Source organism: Eschrichtius robustus, chromosome 7, assembly GCF_028021215.1.
Source record: "Eschrichtius robustus isolate mEscRob2 chromosome 7, mEscRob2.pri, whole genome shotgun sequence".
In the NCBI taxonomy this organism is placed as follows: Eukaryota; Metazoa; Chordata; class Mammalia; order Artiodactyla; family Eschrichtiidae; genus Eschrichtius; species Eschrichtius robustus.
This window is the reverse complement of record NC_090830.1, coordinates 111,165,720-111,184,678: the sequence shown is the minus strand read 5'-3', so window position 1 is coordinate 111,184,678 and position 18,959 is coordinate 111,165,720. Positions and strand designations below refer to the sequence as shown.

General features: G+C 45.9%; 2 protein-coding genes across 12 annotated transcripts in view; one reads left to right on the top strand and one right to left on the bottom strand.

Moving 5' to 3' along the window:
* SEC31B (SEC31 homolog B, COPII coat complex component) overlaps positions 1-9,863 on the top strand; it is a 37,102-nt gene extending 27,239 nt beyond the window's left edge. For 7 of the 11 annotated variants that reach the window (XM_068548371.1, XM_068548372.1, XM_068548374.1 and 4 more), the window contains 7 exons: positions 839-1,016; positions 1,438-1,746; positions 1,975-2,033; positions 2,322-2,423; positions 2,767-2,883; positions 3,339-3,410; positions 3,639-4,763. In XM_068548371.1, coding sequence (XP_068404472.1) covers positions 839-1,016; positions 1,438-1,746; positions 1,975-2,033; positions 2,322-2,423; positions 2,767-2,883; positions 3,339-3,410; positions 3,639-3,818 — 1,017 coding nt within the window. In that variant the 3' untranslated portion in view covers positions 3,819-4,763. The other 4 variants (XR_011074521.1, XR_011074522.1, XR_011074523.1 and 1 more) reach the window with 4 other exon arrangements.
* WNT8B (Wnt family member 8B) overlaps positions 8,704-18,959 on the bottom strand; it is a 45,820-nt gene continuing 35,564 nt past the window's right edge. Inside the window, exons 2-6 of the mRNA XM_068547905.1 lie at positions 12,220-12,253; positions 11,322-11,460; positions 10,368-10,493; positions 9,461-9,603; positions 8,704-9,249 (exon numbers count right to left, since the gene is read on the bottom strand). Of these exons, the coding sequence (XP_068404006.1) occupies positions 8,704-9,249; positions 9,461-9,603; positions 10,368-10,493; positions 11,322-11,460; positions 12,220-12,253 (988 nt within the window). The remainder of the gene's footprint in view (positions 9,250-9,460; positions 9,604-10,367; positions 10,494-11,321; positions 11,461-12,219; positions 12,254-18,959) is intronic.

Genomic DNA, 18,959 nt, shown 5'->3' with positions numbered 1-18,959 from the left:
TTGAACTTTGTCAGATGTTTTTTTCTGCATCATTTTATATGATCAAATGATTTTCCTTCTTTAACCTGTTGATATGGTGGATTACGTTGATTGATTTTTAAATATATCATGATATACATTGCATGACCTGGAGTAAATCTCATTTGGTTGTGGTATATTATTTTTATATACATTGTTGGATTTGATTTGCTAAAATTTTGCTGAGTGTTTTTGTGTCTAAGTTTATGAGAAATTTTGGTCTGTAGTTTTATTTTGTAGTGTTGGTATCAGGGTAGTACTGACCTCATGAAGTGAGTTAGGAAATGTTCCTTCTTCTATATTCTGAAAGAGATTATGTAAACTTTGTGTTAATTCTCTGAATGTTTGGTGAAATTCTCCAGTGAAACTACCTAGGCCTAGAGATTTTTTTTGGGGGGGGGAGCTTTTTAATTACAAATTTAGTTCCTTTAATTACAAATTTAATTAATTTAATTTAATATTCCAAGAAATATTCAGGTTTTCTATTTAATTTTGGCTGTGTTTTGGTAGTTAGTGGTTCTTGAGGAATTGGTCCGTTTTTTCTAAGTTGTCAAGTTTATGAATGTAAAGTTATTTGTAGTATTCCTTGTTATCTCTTTAATGGCTGCAGGGTCTGTTGTAATGTTCCCTGCTTCATCCTTGATCTTGATGAATTGTGACTTCTCTCTTTGTCTTTGTCAGTCTTTATAAAGGTTTATCAGTTTTGTTGGTTTTTCTTAAGAATTAGTATTTTGTTTCATTTTCTTTGTTGTTTTTCTGTTTTCGGTTACTTACCTTTCTTTTCCTTTCCAAGTGCTGACCCTTTTTTCTCTTCCATCAGGTTCCAGCTCCATCTCCAAGGCCAAGGATTTTTACACCTCCGTCATCACTTGTGATGCCCTTGACACCTTCCCGTCCTAGTCCTTATCAGGGCTCCAGAATGCAGAATACAAGTGACTACAGGCCATCTGGGTTCCAGGAAGCCCAGTCTTTGCCTGTGGTCCCTGGGCTAAGGCCTGGTGAGTGACTGAGTGGAGACCTGTCTAGGCGGAGCACACAGGAAAACATCCGGCATGGCCAGAATGGATTTGGGAGGCAGTATGTCTATCTAGTGAGAGGAGCTTAGAGTTTGAAGTCTGAATTCTCAGTACTGTCAGTTACTGGCTTTGTACCTGTGGGCAATATACCTAGCCACTTTGTTTCTTTTGAAAATTGAGAGTGGTTGTTATTGGTCATTTCAACCCCACAGGATTGTTCTGAGGGTCAAATAAAGAATATAGTTAAAAGTACTTTGTAAATGGTAGATCTCCATACACATGTATTAGTTATTTATTATTATTATAGTTTTTTTTTATTGCTGCCTTATTCCTCCCTGATGTGCTCTGAGTCTCTCCCAAATTGAAATTTGGTGGCAAATGACCTGTTTCTATCCCATTTCAGCTTTATCTCAGCCGCAGCTATCAGGAGGGCAAAGGGTGCAAGCTCCTAACCCCGTGGGATTCCCTGGAACATGGCCTCTTCCTGGTCCACCCACGGCACCCCCAGACATTATGCAGGCTGGTTCTGCCTCCCTGCCTGAGACTCCTCGACGGCTCCCTCTGCTTCCTGTGAGAGCACCAGGCTTCAACCCTATGAGCTCCCAGCCGCCAGCCCCTCCTGTCACCTTCTCTGCAGCACACCCTCCAGGAGGGCCAGGTGCTCCATGCGCCGATGCCTTCCCGACCACTGGCATCTTGACTCCTCAACCAGGTCACTCTTCTCCCATGGCCTCCCTCTCCTCCCCTCCCCACTACCACGTTGGGAGTCTCTTTCCTCAAGCCAATGAACTGGGGTTGGAGAATGTCAACTCAGAGTGTGGCTGATCTGTGGAGGGAGGTGTGGCAGACTCCAACTAAAATAATTTTCCTGGTCTTCAGACCAAAAATTCCAGTGTTTTTGATCATGCCCCTAAAATACCTCTATATTTATACTATTCAGGACCTCAAGATTCTTTGGAAAATGCTCCAGTGCCCAGGGGAAACCTCCAGAGGAAAGAGGTCAACACATCTCCCGCAACTCAACCCTTTATACATTCACCGACGACCCACACTCTAGTTCCGTACAGAAAGCAGCCTGGTCCTTCCCATTCTGCTTTCCCCACTCACTCTTCTCCCCTCAGCTCCCTCCTCTTTCCTTCTTATACACATTCACCATCTTCTCACTTACAGGTTCCCCACAAACTATTCTGTGCCCTCGTTCATTCATAATTTCTGCCACTCCCTCAAAGCAGGGCCGAAGGAGTCTTTCAGCTTAGACTCACGTGCCTTTCTTTTCTCTCTCTTTAGTTGCCAGAGACATTTATGCCCCCAGCACCAATTACTGCTCCAGTTATGTGCCTCACCCCTGAGCCACGAGGGGTCCTTTCCTCACAGCCTGCTGTCCCCAGTGTGAGTCATTCTCCCCCTGGAGCCCCAGGAGAACTTAGCCTGTAGGTGACAGGAATGATGTGTTTCCCTCCTCTTGGAAACCTTCTTTTCTTGGGTATAGAAAAGCAGGGAGCACGGTAGATGGCTTCATTCCTCAAGTTGGAGGCAGACTCTGGGCTGAAGGAGATGGGGTGGGGGGCAGATACCAATTGTCCCTACTGCAGACAAGGGAGGATGCCCCTCCTCAGCTCTGCTCTGCTCTAGTGGGAGCAGTGTGACCCCCAAGTCACTGAGGCCTAGTCCTGAGGGGAGCCGTGAGCAGGACAGCTTGCCTCTCTCTCCTGTGTCCCTGCTCCCTCCTCAGCAACTGCAGCGGCCACCTGAGAAGATGGACAGGAAGGAGCTGCCCCCTGAACATCAGTCCTTGAAGATCAGCCTTGAGGCGCTTCTGCAGCGCTGCTCCCTGTCTGCCACTGACGTAGTGAGTCTGAACCTTCCCCATGATGCTCCCCTCCTACCCTAGCTGGTCCCAGGATCCCTTAGCTGTAGACCAGTTCCTTGTGTGACTCTTCTTACTGTCCCTGGACATGCTTCCTGTATCTTATACTTATTTGATGTCCATGTGGAGTTGGGGAGGACTTGTCTGGTCTGGAGGTTATCTCCTTGGTAGCAAGACCAAACAGTACTGAGACTTAGCTCTTGGAAAGGCAGCAGGGAGGACTGCAAGGAGGGTGAGACCAGGAGTGAGGAGACCTGCCATTCATTCCTGGCTGCGTCAGCTTGAGTGAGTCACTTAGCCTCTTCAGGTCTCCTTTTTGTCCTCCGTGAAATGAAAGAGCATTAAGCCATTCTAGCTCTAAGGTACCGTGATTCTTTATGGTTCTGTGTAGTGTTAGGCATGGTAGCTGGAATCAGAATCCATTTCCCTCCCTGCAGAAGACAAAACGGAAGCTGGATGAAGCAGCCCAACGTCTAGAGTGTCTATATGAGAAGCTCTGCGAAGGGACAGTAAGTACAGTCAGTGGTGCTCCTCTGCCTCCTGCTCTTCCACCTTCACCCATGGCCAAAGGGTGCCCAGTGTCCCTTCCTATAGGACTCACCGACCCTGGGTTCCTTACAGAATATAGACATCTTGCCTGGACTGGGCTCTAGAACTTAAGTCCTCTCTTCTCCCCTCCATGCCTCCAGGGTAGGGGCGGGGTTGGGCTTACTAACCGCGGGCTAATCCTTCCACAGCTCTCGCCTCCTGTTCTGGCTGGGCTCCACGAGGTTGCCCGATGCGTGGACGCAGGAAGCTTTGAGCGGGGCCTCGCCGTGCATGCTCAGGTGGTGAGCTGCAGCAGCTTCAGCGAGGTCTCCAGCTTCATGCCTGTCCTGAAGTCCGTCCTCACCATCGCTCATAAGCTACACATCTAGACCAGGCAGCTGCTCTTGCCAGGAGGCCACTTCTACTGTTACTTAACTCCTTCCTGCAGGAAAGGGGAATTTCGGAACAGATTCCGTTTGTTTTTCCTAGCCCTCTTCCCTTGCTGCCAGGTATATGATGCTGTAGGCTTGGCTCCAAACCAGCAGAGTGCCTGCTCTCCACCCCTTTATGCGTGGCTCTCTGGGATCTGCTCAGGGCTCTCTCAGCCTGTTCTTCTTCACTTTCCCTAAAACTGTACTCCACCAGGGCCTGGCGCAGTGTGTCTCCTCCCCCAGGGATATTCTAAGTGGCTTCTGAGAGGGTGAGCAGGATTGTTACTTCCAAGTCTACCTCGACTGTACCCATCTTGTGGGTCTTTTGTCTTTCCCCTTCTGTGGGTTATGAGCCTGACTTTACCTTTTCCTTGCCTCTGACTTCATATTTCCAGGTTCATACTTCTCTGAGCCGCAGAGGCTGGGGTAGAGTTGACTGCTGTTCACCCTTTGAACAAGTCATACACATGAGGGATGGGTGCTGAGCACAACGAAGAGAAGGAACTCAGACCCTTTTAAGAAGGGACCTCTCAACTGCCAGCATTGTTAAGGGTGAGCCAGGTGAAGTGGAGGGTGGATGGGATGCCTCTTGCTGAGAGCTGTCTTAGGCTATGGGATAGGAGCAGAGGGACCACTACCTGTGGGGAGTGGCCCCGGACTCAGCCTGCCTGATCCCTGGCCCAAGGCCTCGACCACTCATTCTGTGATTAGAAGCCAGGTTCTGGAATAGGAGCCATATTAATGAAAGAGTCTTCTAGCACTGTTCTTCAAGGCTTGGAGGCCCTCTTCCCCCAGCCCCACACATCTCAGGGCTGTCTTCTCTGGCTGCGCTTTCATGGTTGGACTCTGCATTTGAAGCACTGATGTACTTTATGTACAATAAAGCTGCTTTAGTTTGGTTTCCTCTGTCATCTCCCAATTATTATCTCCTCTAGGTCCTAGTTTGCTCTTATCTGTCTTCCCAGTCCTCTTTGTTCTTGTTCCCTATACCCTAATAAGGCAGGGGAGAGGCTTGGGGACAGATAGGAAGTCAGGAGAGTTGAAGAAAGGAGGTGGCACTGAATTAGGCTCTCCTTGCAGCGTTTATGGTCACTCTGCTGTGTGTGTGTGTGTGTGTGTGTGTGTGTCTCTATCCGTGCCTGACATTCAGCTCCAGGGTTTTCCCCACACCACTTCAGGGCTGAGCTCAGCTACACAAAAGGGGCTGGGTGTGAAGCCAGGGGTACGATCTCTAATCCTGTTGTAGATCGCATCATGTCTGCAGGCTAGATGTGTGTGTTTGGGAGGAAGGGATTGTTAGGCAGTATTTGTTTGTAAAGCCACTTGCTCTTCAGATAATACTTGCACTAACTTCTATTGATGAAGCAGTGTGAGCCCCAGCAAAGTCCTTTCCCAAAGTGTCTTTGAAGCCAAGAGCCCATTGAAGGGAAGAAAGGCCGGGAGAGGGGATTAGTTTGTTCAGCAGCTGTGAATTTCAGTGGGAGGTTGATGAACTCCGAAGTCTTTGTTTAAATTAAAGGTGGGGAGAAAAAAGCCGCTGCTGGAGCGAGAGCCTCACTTGGGGCCCTGAACTAACACAAGGAGAAGTCTGAGCTGCGGGGAGCTGTGTACTGACTGCGAAGACTTTTCCCAAACACTTTTCGGGAAAGGTGTTATGAGAAGAGAAGGGGGCGGAGTGGGGGATTAGCATGTGAAATGAAGTTTTCATTGACTCCGGTGGGGGTAGAAGGCTATTTTAATGGCATTTTGTTCTCTTATTTTCTCTTCTTGAGCTCTTTAGAGATATTGTTTTGCTAAGGCAGGCTTTCTTCCCCCTTCTTTCCAGTCTGCGGATTGCCTCTATGGGAGCCAACATAAATATTTCTCCTCCAGGAATGCGGGTTAATTAAAAGGAAATGAATGAGTGGAAGCATCCAATCCAGACCCACAATAGGCGAGTGCCCTGGCCTGCCCTTCCCTCCCACCACCACCAGCAACGCCAGAGCTGAGCACGACCCTGTCTCTGTCTTTGCCCTAACCTGCTGCTAAGGCCAGTTGAGGCTGCGATTCTTTTCAAGAAAAGAAAGCCCTGCCTGTGTGTAGGCTCACAGGCTAGGGACAGGAAGGAGACAGTGTTTTGTCCCCTCCACCCAGCGTCCTTGTCACGTCTCAGGACCTCCCTCTGCTTCTGTCCCCTGGCTGAGACAGATGGACTCCTAAAGAGCACACAAGAGGAGGGAAGGGGCCTGGGTTCCAGGACTAACCCCACGGTACCTTACTAGTTGGTGGAGCAAGCCAGACGTCTTTCTCAGCATCAGTTTAAATCTGTAAAACAGAAGGTTTCACTAGCTGACCTCGAAGGTGTCTTCCCATGCAACCGGTCTGGTTGTCCACATTTATAAAGGGGGACACAGCACTGGTGATTGATTATAAGAGAGAACCTACACTCCATGAATGCAGGAGGTCAGTGTGTTGTTCACCACTGTATTTCCACTCTGGTGTTCATTGAATGAATAAATGAATGAATAGATAACGCAAGAGGGGGGAAAAAAGCAATCCAGATCTAAGGTAGCTCAGTATTGTTTTCTTTATAGATGCAAATGAATGTGGTATCAATCATATCCATTTGGGAATACAAAACAATAACGTATGAAAGAACTTTCTGGCAGCATGACATGTTTCAAGTACTGACCTGGAGTTATCAAATGTGGAGCACAATAGTTCTCCTACTTGTATGCTGAGAGACCTCCTGGAGAATGTAGCTTTCCTTTATAACATTGTACTTTTATATTTTCTAGCTGCCTTGCCAGATTTTCTTACTGTACACTATCAAGTAATTCTGCCAAGTGAGACAGCCAAGTTAGTACATGCTGCTGCTTGATTAGGGACAAAGGGCAAGTTGGGAGATTCAAGAGGCCCAGATCAAAGCTGAGGGAAGGAGCAAAAGGCCTTTTGCTGATGGAACTGGAAATGAAGCACTAGGAGACCCTGAAAGGAAGCATGTCCCCTGTAAGGAGGTAAGGGGAACCTCTCTCCTCAGTAAGTGTTAGTGGGACCAGAAGATGTGTAGGGATGAGGCCAGGGATTTGAGGTCTGACCTGGGCATTGTGTCAATTTGGAATATGAGAGCCTTTCCACTGTCACTGGTCAGCCTTTAGAGCCTCCACCCATTTTACCCACTTGGAGCCACTCCTCTGTGCTTTCTCCTCCTCTACAAGAGATGGGATGAAGTTGTCTAGCATTTGACCAGTTCTGCTCCGGAAGGGCTGCGGGGCTACTTGGTGCCTATGACCCAGGACCAGCCTAGGGGAAGGGAGATGACCGGCAAGCTCCTTGGGCTGCAGAGGGTCTGTCAGGGATTAGTTCTTCCCTCCCCAGAGCCCTATTTCACCAAGTCCCTGCTGTACTGCTGCTTTCTGAGAAGAGAACCAGAAGACTCAAGCACAACCAGCAGCAAGGTCTTAGCTACTGAGTGAATGTATTGGTGGAAGATTTATGGGGATGATTTACTAATCCTTGGCAGATTAACCTCTGTCAGGCCAGGATAACTACTTAGGCCATCAGGGAAGTGAGGCTCACAGGAGGATAGTATCCTGGCAAGGTGGGAGGGAGGAGAGGACCTAGAGGTTATATCTTACACACGCTCTTCCCCATATCCCCAAGAATAAGTTCAATACCTGAAAAAAAGGCACATGTCACAGTGACTGCAATAAATTAAGGTTCAAGGTGCTGAACTTCCTATTATTAACAGTTTCATTGCGGGAAGTTTATGTATTGAAGGAAAGTATCCAATGCCTGAATCCTGCCTGTTTGAGAACCAGGTTAGTGAAAAGGAAGGGTCCCAGCTTCTCCTTCCTCATGACCTGTCTTCAGAGGTGCAAACCAGGGTCTGAATGGGAAATTAGCTTTATTTATCTCAGTCTTGGCTCAGGGGAATAAGATCCTTTGGGGAAAGAGAAGAAATAAAGTTGGTTGCTAGGAGGCTATAGGTTAGGAGCAGGGAGGAGGTTAAAGAGTAGGAAATGACTGGCAGTCTGCCCTTACATCATTCTTAGATGTTGTGGGTATGTGTCTGGAGCACCTTGGGTGATTGTCTAGGAAGGTCATTGCCCCACTGGCAAAGTCCATTAGAGACATGGTATCACAAGGATGAGTGGCACCCTTGGTTTTCAGCAAGTCAGCATTCTAGGGTTCCCATTTCCTCCATCTTCAACCCCTACCTCTAGGAACCAACCTCCAAAGACATGCTTTTTCCTGGGTCAGTTTCCTCAGTATCCCTTCAGGGAAGGAAGGAAGGAAACGGGGGAGAGAAAGCAGAGATTCCTGGGAGTCTATGCCAGCAGTTAGGGAATCAGAAGCACAGGAGGGCCTCTGCAGAAGGAAGGTGTGGCTATGGCAGAGAGCTGGCAGCAGAAAAATGAGGGGGAGGGGATGGGGGGAGCGGGGAAGACGGGTAAAAGAAAAAAGCCATGTTTTCCCTGGGCCCTGCACATCTCTCGGAAGGGTTCTTCCAGTTCCTAAGCTCTCCACGGGCTAGGCCAGGCGTTAGGGCAGCTGGGACCGGGAGGAGGAACGCCTATTCTCTTCCTACTCCAAGGAAGATCAATAGCTCAGAATCTCAGAACAGAGGGTTCTCAGACCTAAGTGTGGTGAGCAGATGATGCAGACAGCGCGAGGAGAGAGCAGAGGAATTGTGGAAACAGGTTGGAAAGTGGCAAGCACAGGAGAGATTGCAGCGTCTCTCTCCCTCTCGGGATCCCTGGCCTTGGTAGTGTGGGGTCCCTATTCCCTAGATTCCTCTACTACTGGGGTCTCTAAAAGAAGCCAAGGACAAATTGGGAAAGGAGAGTGGGGAAGGGGACACTTAGGGTTTTGTCCCGGGTTTGTGCGCCGCGCCCCCCCGCGGCCGGTCCGCGCGACTGCAGAAGTACTTGGTGACCCGGCGGCGGCACTGCTCGCAGCGGACCGCGCAGCACCAGTGGAACTTGCAGTTGCAGCTGGATACGGTCTCGGCGCGGCGCTCCTCCACCGCCAGCCCACAGTCCCCGCAGAGCCGACGGCAGCTACGGCGCTCCCAGCGGCCCAGGGCCCGGCCGCGCCGCAGGCACTCTCTGCCTTCGGTGCCCAGCAGTCCTAGCGTTTTGTTCTCCAGGCAGTAGTCTGGGGAGTCCTCCAGGTGCACCAGCTCCCTCGTGGAGATGGAGCGAAAGGTGTCTGCGATGGCGCCGCGGCCCGCCGCGCTGTTGCCAGCACCCTGCAGCAGGTCCACCTTGAGAGCTGCGTGGTACTTCTCTTTCAGGTGCGCGCCCACCTCTCGGAACTCAGGCAGCTGCAGCCAGCAGGTCTGCGTGGTGCAGCTGCCAGACACGCCGTGGCACTTACACGTGCGTTTCATGGTGCCCTTCACCGCCTGGGAAGAGAGCTAGGAGTGAGCGGGCCAGGGATTAAGCGCCTGGGGAGTGTCACCTTCTGGCGGGTTGCGAGGATTCTAGCTAGTCTACGTGGCCAGCCGCCTCGATGCCGCATTTCCCCAATCTGATGAATGAATTGAAGAGCCGTCCGCACCTAGGGCTGGCAGTGGATGGAGCCAGCTGCCTGACCCCAGGGGCTGCAGGACTCACCTTGCGGCCAGCCTCGTTGTTGTGCAGGTTCATGGCTGCCCGAGCATCCTGTCCTGTCTCCAGGGCATCGACAAACTGCTTGGATATTGCCTCTCCGAAGCCCACGTTGTCGCTGCAGCCTCCCCACAGCCAGCCTTGGCCCCCTAGAAAAAATGCAGTGGGAAGAAAGGACGGCCCGGAGCCTCCTGGGCTGCTGGTTCTAAGTGGGTTTGGGGGATCTGAGGTGGGGAAGGGTTCAGGTGGGGCGAGTGCCCTGTCTCCAAATTAGTTTCACCCTAGATTTGTTTTTGCCACCTTTGTGCTCCTACTTCCAGCTTCAGCCAATCCCGTGCCCAGGACTCCAGGACTTAAGTAGCTGCCAAGTGAGGCAGGTGCCTGCTCAACCCGTTACTATGTTTCTGGCCTTTGGTCAGAGTGTGCAGACCTCCGCTAGCGACTGACCTCTGGAAGGGACATGATGGTGCAAAAAAGGTGAGGAAAGCACAGCATTGAGGGGGAGAGAGAAGGGCAATTGAGATAATATGGAACAGCAGTTGGCAGTTGAGCTGCAGGGCAGAGGGTTGGAAAGGATAGTGGAGGTAAACAGTGGAAAGGAGACAGGGATAGGCAGCATGGAAGGGCGTTCCCCCTATGTTTGAGACAGTAATAGGAGTGATTCTGCAGGGAGGGTTCTTCCTTTATCGTTATTGTGTTTAAATTAAGGAAACCACCCAGTCAGAGAAGGGTCCCCACCTACATTTAGCCTGGTTTGTCACTGTAGGGTTTGGGCTCAAACTGGTTCGCCCTGATTTTCCTCAGATTTAGAAGAATACAACTCTTCTTCACCCCACCAAGTACCCACCAAGCTTTTCATTACTTACGTGAACTTTATTGGGCTGTCCTACCCACCCCCAAGATCACTACTCACCCAGTTGCCCATTGCGGGAGTCATCACAGCCACAGTTGTCAAAATCCCCAAGGCTGCAGTTTCTAGTCAGAGTGTACATAACCCCGGCAGAACTGATGGCATGTACAAATGCTGTCTCCCGATTAGCTGACAGGAACCAAAAATTGAGTGAGTTAGAGGGAGGAGTTACAGCCCAAAGACATACCTTTAATACCATCATTATACCCTCCTCTCCCTGCTCCATTCTATTTCCCCACCTTTATAATGTACCTTACTCTCTTCCAGGGTCTGCTCCAGCCCTGGTCTCAGCCCTGCTCTTCTTCCTTCCCATCTTTTCGGGTCACACATTTTATGACTGAGTGGCTAGATTATTGTTGATATGGGTGAGATTTAGGTGGGAAAGAGCCCAAGAAAGAAATGGGGGAGAATCTGAAGGTCAGGTTGTAAAGAAACCATCCCCACTTCCTCCTGGAACATTGAAGTCTGAGAGGCAGGTGCTAGCTAGTCTTGAAAAGAACCACTGATTGGCAGCTCTTTCATTTCCTTCCATGGCCGCTTTTTATCTTCTCCATGGGAATCCGGGCTCCAAGTCAGTTCCCACTTGCCCTGTACCTCTCTGCTAAGCCTGCTGAAGGAAGGCGCTAAGAGGCATGAAGATTTACGACCCCTAGCTACCTTATTTATATTTTGAGGAACCCTTTAGCCAGCCGGGAGACTGAGGGTGGTATAGGATTGGGGGTGAGGCAAGGTCCATTTGTTGAGCAGTGAGGGTGTTGGGGAAGAAAGAAAAAAGCTCTATAGGTAGGAAAGAGGAGCTGGAGAAGGAACAGAGAAGATCCTGGAGAGGGAGATGACCTGAGAGCAGAGACCAGCTGAGGAACAAGGGTGTAGAGGAGGCAGGGGGCCATCCCTGGAGAGTGGGGCTCTAACCTGTGGCCAGGGGGTCCAGGGAGCTGTGGCCGAGGCTTTCCTTACCACTGCGAAGGCCACCATGGCTGGACAGCTGCAGGGCTCTCTCAGGGCAGTTCCAGCGGTCCCAGGCAAACTGGTATTTGCATTCTTCAATACCACTCTGGGCACCAGCTGCCACGCTGCTGGAGTAGATCAAGTAAGCCTGCAGGGACACAGGGGTCAAACTTCAGACTCACAGCAACTGAACTTGGGAGGCATTTGCCCTAAAGTGGCCAAGCACCTCTTTTCCTGTGCACTCCCGTCCCTCCAAAATAATGACAGAGTAAGCACTTTAAATATGCTTTTAACATCACAAATAACATCACAAATAAACTTAGGTAGCAACCTAAGGCTCAGAGAGGTGATGTAAAACAGTTGGCCCAAAGTCCCACCACTAGCAAATGTTTGAAGTAGGAATGAAAATCAGTTTCATTAGACTCTAGACCTCACTGCCTCTATTCATTATACTATTCTGTCACTCCAAAATGAGCCTCAATTACGTAATTCATGATTTTTCAGCTGTTTTCATCCTACTACTAGCTTAGAAGAGAACATTTTGTAAGCTGAAAATGTCCTTAGAGATCATGTAGTACAATGCCAGCACTTTAAAGATGGAAGACAGCCTCCCACCCTGCACTGAGAAGGATGGGTGACTGTAGCCTGACACTGTGAAAGAAAACTTTTCTGGCTCTGGAAATTCTGGCCATAAATTCAGAGTCAATATTCCTGAGTTCTTGTCCTGGCTCTGACACTAGTTTGCTGTGGGGTTTCGGGTGTGTCCCTAACCCTTTCTATGCCACAGTTTTTCTGCCTATAATATATACAGCATAATAAAAGATATAATAAAAGATATTGACATGTGTAGTCTTCAGTCAAGAAGCTGAGTGAAATCCAAATAAATCAAAGGAATTTTTTTTCTTACCTTTGGACCAGTCATCAGGAAATTGTTCACTGACCTGGAAGAGAGAAAAACCACAGAACATAATAGAGATACACCAATTCATTTCTGCTGCCAAGAGTTGTGAGAATTACTTCAGCAAATGTGCAGGCACACCTCAGAGATATTACTGGTTTGGTTTCAGACCACTGCAGTAAAGTGAATATCACAATAAAGCCAGTCACGCGAATTTTTTGGTTTCCCAGTGCATATAAAAGTTATGTTTACACTATACTGTAGTCTGTTAAGTATGCAATAGCATCATGTCTAAAAAAATACAATGTGAGTGCCTTAATTAAAAAATACTTTATTATTAAAAGTGCTAACCATCACCTGAGCCTTCAGCGAGTCGTAATCTTTTTGCTGGCAGAGGGTTTTGCATCGATGTTATGCTGCTGACTGATCAGGGAGGTGGTTGCTGAAGGTTGGGGTGGCTGTGGCGATTTCTTAAACTAAGAGTAAATTTTGCCGAATTGATTGGCTCTTCCTTTCATGAATGATTCCTCTGTAGTATGCAATGCTGTTTGATAGCATTTTGCCCACAGTAGAACTTCCTTCAAAACTGGAGCCGATCCTCTCAAACAGTGCCATTGCTTTATCAACTAATTTATGTAATAGTCTTAAGTCCTTTGTTGTCATATCAACAATATTTACAGCCTCTTTACTATGGGTAGATTTCATCTCAAGAAACCACTTTCTTTGCTCATCCATAAGAAGCAACTTCTCATCCGTTCAAGTTTTATCATGAGATTGCAGCAATTCAGTCACATCTTCAGGCTCCACTTCTAATGCTAGTTCTCTTGCTCTTTCCACCACATCTGCAGTTACTTCCTCCACTGAAGTCTTGAACTCTACAAAGTCATCCATGAAGATTGGAATCAACTTCTTCCAAACCACTGTTAATGTTGATATTTTGACCTCTTCCCATGAATCATGAATGTTCTTAATTATCTAGAATGGTGAGTCCTTTTCCGAAGGTTCTCAATTAACTTTGCACAGATCCATCAGAGGAATCTATCTATGGCAACTATAGCCTTATAAGATGTATTTCTTAAATAAGACTTGAAAGTGAAAATTACTCCTTGATTTATGGGCTGCAGAATGGATGTGTTAGCAGACATGAAAACAACATTAATCTCACTGTACATCTCCATCGGAGCTCTCAGGTAACCAGGTGCATTGTCAATGAGCAGTCATATTTTGAAAGGAATCTTTTTTTTTTCTGAGCAGTAGGTCTCAACAGTGGGCTTAAAATATTCAGTAAACCATGTTGTAAACAGATGTGCTGTCATCCGGGCTTTGTTATTCCATTTATAGAGCACAGGCAGAGGAGATTTAGCATAATTCTTAAGGGCCCTAGGATTTTCAAAATGGTAAATGAACATTTGCTCCAATCTAAAGTCACTAGCTGACTTTGTCCCTAAAAGAGAGTCAGCCTGTCCTTTGAAGCTTTGAAGCCAGGCATTGACTTCTCCTCTCTAGGTATGAAAGTCCTAGATGTCATCTTCTTCCAGTAGAAGGCTGTTTCATCTACATTGAAAATCTGTTGTTTAGTTTCGCCTCCTTCATTAATTATCTTGGCTAGATCTGGAATCTGGATAACTTGCTGCAGCTTTCATATCAGCATTTGCTGTTTCCCCTTGCATTTTTATGTTATGGAGATGGCTTCTTTCCTTAAGCCTCATGAACCAACCTCTGCTAGCTTCAAACTTTCCTTCTGCAGCTTTCTCACCTCTCTCAGGCTTCATAGAATTAAAGAGAGTTAGGGCCTTGCTCTGGGTTAGGCTTTGGCTTAAGGGAACGTTGTGGTTGGTTTGATCTTCTATCCAGACCACTAAAACTTTCTCCGTATCAGCAATAAGGCTGTTTCACTTATCATTCTTGTGTTCGCTGGAGTAGCACTTTAAATTTCCTCCAAGAACTTTTCCTTTGCATTCACAATGCAGCTAACTGTTTGGGGAAGAAGCCTAGCTTCCGGCCTATCTTGGTTTTCGACATGCTTTCCTCACTAAGCTTAATAATTTCTTGCTTTTGATTGAACGTAGGTGACTCTTGTTTTCATTTGAACACTTAGAGATCATGGTGGGGTTATTAATTGGCCTAATTCCAATATTGTTGTGTCTCAGAGAATAGAGAGGCCCAAGGAGAGGGAGAGAGATGGGAATGGCTGGTAGGTGGAGCAGTCAGAACCCACACATTTATTAAGTTTGCCATCTTATATGGGCATTGTTTGTGGTGCCCCCAAATAATTACAATAGTAACATCAATTTTTTTTTTTTTTTTTTGGCCACGCTGCGCAGCTTGCAAGATCTTAGGTCCCCAACCAGGGATTGAACCCAGGCCCATGGCATTGAAAGCGATGAGTCCTAATCACTGGACTGCTAGGGAATTCCCACATCAAAGATCACCATGACAAATATAAAAGTAATGAAAAAGTTTGAAATATTGCAAGAATTACCAAAATGTGACACAGAAACACTAAGTGAGCAACTGCAGTTGGAAAAATGGGACAAATAGATTTGCTCAATCCAGGATTGTCATAAACCTTCAATTTGTAAAAAATACAAGATCTGTGAAGCACAATAAAGCAAGTCTATAATTGAGAGGAAGAAAGGGAAAATGGTTTTTCCAAGGAAAAATTTTGCATAAGGAATCTACTTAATTTAGTTAAAAAAAAAAAAGAACATGTACAAAAGGAGCTAGTATTATGCTTTGCTTGGATTTTTAAAATTTCAAATACCAAAAATGTTGGGAGTAATGTTTGATCGTTATTTTGCCGTGGAGTGGGAAGAGAGCTAGCATTAACTTGCTACTGTCTACCAAACACTCTACTCTCAGTATTTTACATGTTGATGTTGTTAAATCCTTACTATCTTGGGCATTGTTATCCCTAGTTTTCAAATAGGGAATCTGAGACTCAAAAAAGTTAAATATATTGTTCAAGCTCACCCAGTTAATTAGTGATTGAAGCAAGATCTGAATCCAGGTCCATCTGACTCCACAGGACTCTGAGAAGGATAGTTCTCTAATCAGAAAGAGGTAAACAGTGGAATAACTTTCTAGGGATTGAGTCATAGTTAAATTCCAAAAATAAATAATCTGACTCTGGAAAATAGTTTGGCTGTTCCTTTCAAAACTAAAAATGGACTTGCCACACTACTTAGCAGTTCCACTGTTGGGCATTTATCCCAGAGAAATGAAGACTTATTTTTACTCAGGAACTTGGATTCAGATGCTCATAGCAACTTTATTCAGAATAACCAAAAATTGGAAACTACCCAGATGTCCTTCAAAGGGTGACTGTTTAAAAAAATTGTGGTACATCCATACCATGGAGTGCTACTCAGCAACAAAAAGGTATGAACTGTTGATACACACAAAAACCTGGATGAACCTCAAGGAAATTATACTGAGTGATCAAAGCCAATCTCAAAAGGATACATACTGCATGATTTCATTTATGTAGCAATGGTTAAATATATAATTATGGAGCTAAAGACTAGATTAATGGTTACCAGGGGTTAGGGATAGGGGATGGATACCACTATAAAGTGATAACACCAGACAGTCTTGCGGTTATGGTAAAGTATCTTGATTGTGGTATGGTTTTGCAAAGCTATACATGTGGCAAAATTGCATCGAGCTATACACATACATACATATATACATACACACACACAAAGAAATGTATGTAAAACTGGTTGAAGTCTGAATAAGCTTCATGGATATTGTACTATAGCTGTAAGATGTTAACACTGGGGGAGGCTGGGGAAAGGGTGTCTGGGACTTCCCTGCATGTTTCTTTGCAACCTTCTGCAAATCTATAATTATACAAAAATTAAAAATATACATACATAATCTAGAGTGCCAGAGATTTGGCAAATGGACTTCAGTATAGGCATTTGAAAATTAATCCAAACATATTACCTATTATCTTTCTTTTTCCATTATAATGGGAGAAAGTAACATGGGAATCGTCATGTATTATTCCATGAAAGTTGGTGTAACCTGCATTTCCAAAGGCCAGTAAGATGCAGGCCATCATAGAAAGTGGGTTGGAAATGAAAAAGGCTAAGAAAGTTCAGTTTCTCATCAGAGGCCAAAATAGCTTGACTGGCATCATACAGAACACACACAACACCTAAAATACGGGTAGTTTTTGACAAACAGTATCAATAAACTGAGATGCTGCCATATGAGAGAAGATGGAAAAGGTTCAGAAAGAAATGTAGCAGAATTTTAGAAAATCATAAAAGACTACAGAGTCTAGCAAAACCAAGGCCTACTTTTTAATGCTTGGCAAGCAAAATTAAAGAAGCAGTAAATAAAAAGAAGCAGTACTCTCCTGGGGGCAGTAGTACCAGCAAAGCATAAAAATAAATTCAAAATGATGTGAATGAACTCATAATTGCCAAAGCCATTATGGGTTTGGAGATAAATTTCTGATCCTTAAAGACTAGTGTCAGACAAGTCAGCCAGTTCCTGTGCCTCAGATAAAGAAGCCTGAGCTTGCTGTGTCTCAGAAGGGCAATCTTTATGTGAGGGATAACTTTTGAAGACTTTTGTACATTACCAGGCCAGACAGAGGCTAGTTCCCATTCCACAAGACAGACAGACAGTATCAGGAAAGAAAACAAAGCAACAAAATGAAAACTGGGTGGCAGCCAAAGGAGAAAGCTTAGCGGTGAGCCTGGGTCAAGAGACTTCCTTTGAGAGGACACTGAGTTGAAGTCACAGAGAGTGATGAGCAGAGATGCTAGAAGATTCTTCTTTCCACGAAGATCCTACAGTATGTAAAGATTTGTATGATATGCTGGTATAGCCTAGTTGATTAATCAATGAGATGTAATTGAGGACTTGCCATATGACACAACTGTAGGCCTTATTTGGACAATATTCCCATAAGTTGACTTGGGTTGTTAACCCCCGAGGTATTTGCAGATATATTTGAACCACATGGCAGGGGTTACTTGTATCCAGTATGAAGAAAAGACTCCAGTATGTCCTTGCGCTGAGCACCAAAGGAGGAGGGTGCTTGTTCTTGTTCTTGATTAATGAGATGATGTCAAGGTGTCCTTTTGAGGAGTAAAATAGAATATGGATTACAGAAAGCATAGTGAGTGTGTAATGTGAGGAGAGCAAAAGAGGAAAGAATTTAAGTGTTTGTATGGGTGCCACCTAGGGACAGTAATATGATTAAAGGAAAGATGCTAACAAACAGGAAGATGGAGACAGCTCTACAGAACGTGGTCCAAGCAGCATACTACTAGACGAATGTGCAAGCTTCCCATTCCCTATACGTACAATTGCTGATGACACTACCCAGGTTGGGTGTCAGTCAAAGGGTTTGTGTCTTTCTGGACCCTCCCAACTCTTCTCAGACCTTTTGTTAAACTCCAGACTTGCATATCCAACTATATTCTTTTTTTTTAAAGAACTAGGGTTTGAGTCCTAATTTTTTTTTTTTTTTTTTTTTTTTTTGGCCATGCTGCACCACACAGCTTGCAGGATCTCAGTTCCCTGAGCAGGGACTGAACCAGGGCCCCCTGCAGTGGAAGCATGGAGTCCTAACCACTGGACCACCAGGGAATTCCCCCAACTATATTCTTGACATCTCCACTTCAACCTTTAATAGGCAGGTCAAACTTAACACGTCCAAAACTGAACTCTTTATCTTCGCTGCCACCATTTAAAACCTGCTCCTCCCATTGTCTTCCCTATCTAAGGAATGGACAGTTCTTTCTTCCATTGGCCGGACAAAAATCTTGGAGTCGTCTTTGACCTTTCTTTCTCTCACATCCTGTATTCAGTCTGTCATCAACTCCGGCCAGCTCCAGCTCAAATTATATCCAGACTCTAACCGGTTCCCAATACCTTCACTGCTGTCACCCTGGTCCAAGCTGTCATTATCTCATGCCTAGATTATCATTAAGGCCTGCAAACTGATCCCCTTGCTTCCACCCTTTTTCTCCCATAATCTATGCTCAAAATGATTGACCCCTTTAAAAACTGATCCATTTAAAATATAAATCAAATTTTGCCACTCTCTGCTCAAAATCCTCTAGTGGTTTTTTATCTCACATAGAATGATAGCCAAATTCTTATTGTGGTTTATAAAAGCCTATACAATCTGACACCCAGTTAGGCCTCTGGCCTAATCTCCTACTACTCTCCCCTCACTTACTCTGCTCCAGCCACACTGGTCCCCTTGTTGTTCCTCCAACACACCGGGCACTCTCCAGCCTCTGGGCCATTGCACTTGCTGTCTTTTCTGCCTGGAATGCTTTTTACTCAGATAGCCACACAGCTTGTTGCTTCACCTGCACTGGCCTTTTAATCAAATGTGTCATTCTCCCTGAGGTTTTCCTGGATCATCTATTTAAAAATTGAAACTTCCCCCACCCTTCTCTGCTCCATTTTTCTCCACAGCACTTTTCATCATCTGAACACTAGGTTTTACATCTTTATTTGTATATTCTCCTTCCACTAGACTGTAAGCTTCATTAGGCAGTTTTTTTTTTTTTGGTCTGTTTTGTTCACCAAGTATTATCAGTGCCTTGAACAGTGCCTGAGGATAGTAAGCATTTAATAAGTATTTGTTGAATGAAAGAACAAAGGAACTCACATTTAGGGGTGGGAGCAGGAAGAAGTATCATCTGAGGAAACTCAGAAGGAACAGCAATCTAGAGAGATGGGGGAAAGGAGAGAATCCTTCATTCATGCCC